The sequence below is a fragment of the Gracilinanus agilis genome, chromosome 6 (genome assembly GCF_016433145.1).
Source record: "Gracilinanus agilis isolate LMUSP501 chromosome 6, AgileGrace, whole genome shotgun sequence".
NCBI classification, from domain to species: Eukaryota; Metazoa; Chordata; class Mammalia; order Didelphimorphia; family Didelphidae; genus Gracilinanus; species Gracilinanus agilis.
Window position 1 is genome coordinate 263847612 of NC_058135.1, and position 6551 is coordinate 263854162.

At 38.6% G+C, this 6551-nt stretch overlaps 1 protein-coding gene across 1 annotated transcript; it reads left to right on the forward strand.

The window, feature by feature from the left end:
* Positions 1 to 652: 652 nt before the first annotated feature.
* Positions 653 to 1654, forward strand: LOC123253045 (glyceraldehyde-3-phosphate dehydrogenase-like). Its single transcript, XM_044682324.1, has one exon. The coding sequence runs from the start codon at positions 653 to 655 to the stop codon at positions 1652 to 1654; it is 1002 nt and encodes a 333-aa protein (XP_044538259.1).
* Positions 1655 to 6551: the final 4897 nt, after the last annotated feature.

Sequence of the window (6551 nt, forward strand, 5' to 3'; positions counted from 1 at the left end):
TTATATAGTAGAATGATTGCTGGCTATGGAACCAAAGGATCAGGTTCTAATCCAAGCTCTTACTACATCTGTGGCTTCACTGAGACTTATTTTCCTCAAATAAAAAATAAAGAATTGGAACAGTGATTCCCAAAGTGGGTGCCACTGCCCCCTGGTGGGTGCTGCAGTGATCACCAGAGGAGTGGTGATGGCCACAGGTGTATTTATCTTTCCTATTAATTGCTATTAAAATAAAAAAAATTAATTTCCAGGGGGCTAAGTAATATTTTTTCTGGAAAGGGGGCAGTAGGCCAAAAAGTTTGGGAGCCACTGGATTAGATGAACTCAAAGTTCCTTTCTAACTCCTGTAAGGATGAGATACCCCTTAGACTCTTTCATCTCCCCTCTATCAAACATTCGGGTACTGGCTCTTATTATTACACTCCCATTTTATGATTTTTATCATTTTATGACTAAATATGAAGTCCCTTCTAGAATTAAAAGCATGATAATAGGTTCATATTTTGAATTTTTTATTACTGTGATAGCATTCTCATTTAAATCTGCTTTAAAACTTGGCTCATTTTTATGTTTAAAGATTACTTATAGATAAATTGTTGTCTTTCTGTTTCTCTCCCTAGCTCATTGCCAGTAGAAGTGTTTCCAAAGCAGGATGGTGAAGGTTGGAATCAACGGATTTGGCCGAATCGGGCGCCTAGTAGCCAGGGTTGCATTTACAACAAACAAAGTGGAAATTGTAGCAATTAATGATCCTTTCCTTGATGTAAACTGTATGGCTTACTTACTCAAGTTTGATTCCACACATGGCAAATTTGCTGGCACTGTCAAACCTGAAAATGAGAAGCTCAATGTAAATGGAAAATCTATTACTATTTACCAGGAAAAGGATCCTGCCAATATAAAATGGTCAACTGCTGGAGCTGATTATGTCTTAGAATCTACGGGTGCCTTTACTACCATGGAGAAAGCTGGGGCTCATCTGAAGGGGGGCTGCAAACGAGTCATCATTTCTGCCCCCTCAGATGATGCCCCTATGTATGTGATGGGAGTAAACCATGAGACTTATAATAATTCCCATAAAATAGTTAGTAATGCTTCCTGTACCACCAACTGTTTGGCCCCTATAGCCAAGGTCCTCCATGAGAACTTTGGCATCGTGGAAGGACTCATGACTACCATCCATGCCATAACTGCTACCCAGAAGACCGTAGATGGCCCTTCTGGCAAAATGTGGCGGGACGGCCGAGGAGCTGGCCAGAACATCATTCCCGCTTCCACAGGGGCTGCTAAGGCTGTGGGCAAAGTCCTCCCTGAACTCAATGGCAAACTCACTGGCATGGCCTTCCGAGTTCCTGTTCCCAATGTGTCAGTTGTAGATCTGACCTGCCGCCTGGATAAACCTGCCAAATATGAAGACATCAAGAGGGTGATGAGAAATGCATCAGAGGGATATCTGAAGGGTATCCTGGGCTATACGGAAGAACAAGTTGTGTCCACTGATTTCATTGGGGACCCTAATTCTTCCACTTTTGATGCTGAGGCTGGTATAGCCCTCAATGACTATTTTGTTAAAATCATTTCCTGGTACGATAATGAATTTGGTTATAGTAACCGTCTGATAGATCTCATGGCCTATATGTCCACCAAGGAATAAGACAACAAAGCTGTGGATCTTTAAGAGAAAATTAGTGCCCTGCAGCCTAGGTGTCCCTAGACCTAGTTTACTTCTCTAGAACTAATGTTCTCAGTCCAAGGCAGTCATGCCCCCCATGTTAATAGAGGGGAGAAAGTAATGAGTCCTGTACACTCTAACATCAATAAAGTCAGCGCTGTACCCAAATGGAAAAAAAATTGTTCTGTCCAGAGAGGGCTCTAGATGAAACTGTGTCAAGGGGGATATGGGTGGAAGCAATGTTCATTTCCTCTTTCCCCTTTCTTAGTGTCTTAAGCCTCTTTTCCACCAAGTTATTAAAATGTCTTCTTTTCCTTGAATGTTTTCTCCCCACTCACCCTCTTTTCTAACATAAATATTTGTTTCAGGTACTTTTTTTTTTGCATTGGGTCCTAAATACTAGCTTGGTTCAACCTGGATCAGCATCATAGCCAAAAGGGATGAATGAAACACTCACTTGGGACATTTTAGGCATTCTTCTTGAGTCAGCTTCTTAGGGGAGATGGGTTAATTAATGACTCAGCATGCATTGTGCTATATTGGGCACTGGAATAAAAGAGAAAAATAAATAGTTCTTGTTGACAAGGAGCTTATAGTCTATCAGAGGAAATAATATTAGACAAAAATACAAAATATGCAAAATAATTATGAAGTAGAATTGTTAGAAAGAAGGCACTAGTAACTGGAGGTTCAGGACTTCCCCATTTCATTGATTGCATACCTTCATATGCTGTCAAGCTAATAAATGGTTCTAGTTATGACTCACAATCCCTTTTATGAATCATTTCTGAGATGGTCTGGATCTACAATATACAACATGATCTTTGAAAAAGAGTATCAATTTATAAAAATAGTGGGTATTTCTAATTGTTTTGAAGTAGAGAGGAAGGTTTAGAGAGGTAGCTTTAAAGCCAAGAACGCTTGGGTTCAAGTCTTGCCTTTGTGACATATTTATTGGACCTAGAAAAGTCACTTCAGTGTTCTAGGCAATTAGTTTCACTTAATTACAGAGGAGATGGCCAATCTGAATCGGGAAAGGGAAATGATTCTTCTCAAAGTTCTCTGTACCAATGAAATCATATGTCTAGTGGCTATTTCTAGACCTATATTCAATTGTTAAGGGAGCCCTGACTTCTTGTTAAATTCTAACTAAAAGCATATATATATATATATATATGCAAGAACCTTCCCTGATCCTTCTTAGTTCTGTTGGCTTCCTTTTGTAAATTATTTCCTATTTATTCTGTATGCAGCTTATTTGGTCAATATTTGTTTGCCTATATCTCTCTTCTCCCATTAGATTGTAAACTTTTTAAGGATGGGGACTATCTTTTCCCTCTCTTTGTATGCCAGTACTTAGCACAGTACCCAACATATAATAGTTGTTCAGTGAAAGTTTATTGGTTGATTATTTTCAACAACCTTCATTTTATAAAGGAGGAAAGTGAGGCCCCAAAGCTAGTGATCTGTGGAAGGCTATTAGAGGAGGTCCTTTCATCTCTCTCTAAAACTGACATTCAGAGGAAGACAAAATCCCTGAGTCTTATAGACAATTAGAGCCAAAATGGACCTTAGAGGTCACCTTGGGTAACTCCCTCATTTTACAAAGAATGAAACAGGTTAGTACCATGATATATAGACTGAAACCAAAGTTTCCTGAATTCTAAACCTATAATCTTCCATCCAAGTGGTTGAGATGTGGCCTCTCTCAGGAATATAGGACCTTCTAGGGTAGCTGCCCCTGATTTTAAACCCTACAGTGTTGGTGAACCTTTTTGAGTTTGAGTGCCCAGAGGGCAAATTCAAGCTGTCTTTGAGCCCCAGCATTGCCAGAGAGAGCTAAGCGAGGAAGTGCTTGCTTTGGGAAGCTGGACAGAGGATTGGGGCATGAAAAAAATTATCCTCAGGTGTTAGGAAGAGGGGAACAGAGCAGCTCCCCAAGTGCTGGCTCTGCACGTGCGCCATATCTTTGATGACAACCATAACCAAGTTGATAGTCAAAGGGAGGAGGGAGTGTAGTAAGAGAGGGCTGAAGCTCCATTCTTTTCTGGTTCTTCGTTCATCCTAACCTTTCCATGGGAACAGTCTGTGCATTTTGAGAGGGCAAAGATACCAGTGAAAGGACAAGTCATTGGAAGTTTGGAAAGAGAAGAATCTCAGGAAATACTACGGGTTCAGGCGCTAGCTCCTTTACCTGCTTTGTCTTATCCAAAGTGCCACTGTTCTCTCCACCTCCAAATGCGCGTGTGGCACACACACACACACACACACACACACACACACACACACACACACACCCCTCTTTGAACCAATTAGTGGTCACAATTTGGCACTTTGGGATCTTTAGTTAGTCCCTTTGGTCCCCAAGATTTTCAGTCTACTTGGCTGAAAGGACAGGAGGTAAAGTGGACCTTGAGGGCCATGACTGCTGTACTGAAAGAACTGGCTCTTTTGACCAGGATTCCTGAGCCCTCCGCCTCCTTCTCCCAATCCCAAGTCAATGCTAGAGTTTTATCACACCAATTCCAGCCTCTGTCCTCACTATCCCATCTCCAAAATCCAAGATACAATTAAATCTACCATTCCCAGTACTGTCCCAACCCATGCATACCGCCTAGTTACTGTTTATCCAATGTGTCCTCTTGTAATGAATATTTTACTTGCTTTCCAAAATTACTGTTTTACATATTAATATATATTTATATATAACTATAATATATATTTCACTTACTTCCAAAAAAGATTCTGAGTTAAGAGTAAGCAATACATACTTATTTCATTCTTTAGAATTTGCTTTATACCTGGCTCAATAATAAATTTAATGGGTTATAATAATATTATATTTAGCAATAGTTTCATGTATTCAAGGCAGCTTGTTGGAGTAATACTTAGAGAGTTAGACCTAGCCTGGATTCAAATCATGTATCAGAAATTTATTTATGGGTAAGTCATTTAATCACTCTCTACTTCAGTTTCTTCATCAATAAAGTGAGGATGATAATGTGCCTATTTTGCAGGGTAGGTATGATGATAAAATGAGAAAATATTTATAAAAATCTTTATAAACTTTAAATGTATATGTATATTTGTATATATATATACATATATATTTATTAAGGATAATTATTGGAAACATTTAAATTCCATCAATCATGATCATGGGTGAAGACTCAAACTATATATCACCCCCTGATGTGATAAAGAGACTACAGGACTTAGAAGTCCACAGCAACCTAGATTGAAGTCACATCTTTGACATTTCAAAGCTGTGTGACTCTTAGAGAGACATTTTTCATCTCTGAGCCAATGACTGCCTCCATTGATACTGCCAATATCTTGCTTGTACCTAGGTTTTTTTATGCTCTCTTCTTTATCAGTCTGAATTCCCTGACAGCAAAAACTTCTTTCTTCCCTCTATCTTCACAGGAGAAATCCTTAGCTAGTAACCATCCAAGTCAGTAGACATACGGATTTGAATAAATAAATGGTGGCAATCTGTCATGAGCGTGAGAGAGAAGGAAAGAAGGAGAGAGAAATAGCCTTCCTTCTACTGTTAGCCAGAGTTATCACTAGCCATTTTTTCACATGCAAAAAATGTTTAAGAGATATTCTATTCAGGGTGGCTCATGAGGAGGAAGAGTACTCTGGGAGGACCCTAATGAGATAGAGCCAGAGCCAGGGAGGGCAGGAAGTATTTGTCAAGATGCTGCCTTTGGCACCCCTCCGTATTCTCCACAAGAAAATCACATTTTGCTTGCATCTTAGTTGTAGCCCTACTAATGGCTAATTCCAAAGGCAATCTGATTGTCCCTCTGCAATGAACTCATGGGTCAAGATAGGTAAAATGTTGGAAGAACTGGGGATGGAGCTGATTCTGATTTCTCACTGACAACAATGAGCCACCTGGTATCATAAATCCAATAGAAATAATGGCATGAAACAGTCGCCCTACACATACAGTTCTGTCTAATGAATTAAAAGAATTTCCATACTGAGTCCAAACACTTTGGCAGGGCTAGCCGTACTCAAATTGGGTAAAATGTGGCCTTTTAGTTATTTATTCACATCTCATTCAAGAGTCAAAAATATTCAGTTTAACGATAGCGAGTGGGGGCCCAAATTAGACTCATATTGTGCAATAAGCCAAGAATAAATCAGTGCATAAACTTGCTCAATTCCTGGCAAATGTTTTCACATCAGCATCATATTATTCCTTTTCATTTTGTCTTAAATGACTTCAGATTTTCCTTTTGGTAGCTTGCTTGGAGAAATTTAAAAAAAAAAAGGAACAGAATTAATGTGGCTGCATTAGTTAAAACTTAATTGTGAAATGACATCTTTAAGTACACATATTAAAATAGTATTAAAAATAACAATAGCTCCCATTCCTATAACCTTTTACAGTTCAAAAGAAGGCTATCTTTACTGCAGTCCTCTGAGATGCGCTGGTCCAGTATTCTTGACCCTATTTTATAGATGAAGAAGCCAAGCTCAGAGGGGCGAATTCTACAAAGAGAATTTCTCTGCGATCATGTATCTAGTACAAATGCAGGCAAGCCTTTGGCCTCTCTTTAGAGGGCAAACCTCTCCATCTTGGGGTATTTAGAGCTGGAAGGATCATAGGATCTTAGATTTTGAATTAAAAGCTTTAAAAGCTGTCTAGCCCAACCCACTCTGTGGAAGTCTTAACATTTTTGCATCATTGACCCTTTGGCAATCTCAGTCTTATGAAATCTATAGATTGGTTTTCAAAATAATTATTTTAAATGAACTATATATATATATACATATATACACATATATATTTATATATACCTACATATATTTATAATTCTATATAAGGGAAACATTTATATTTTATTATAAAATATTTTTAAAA

Excerpts from the sequence above, each read along its gene's own strand:
- LOC123253045 (XM_044682324.1), top strand. The coding sequence starts at position 653 with ATGGTGAAGGTTGGAATCAACGGATTTGGCCGAATCGGGCGCCTAGTA.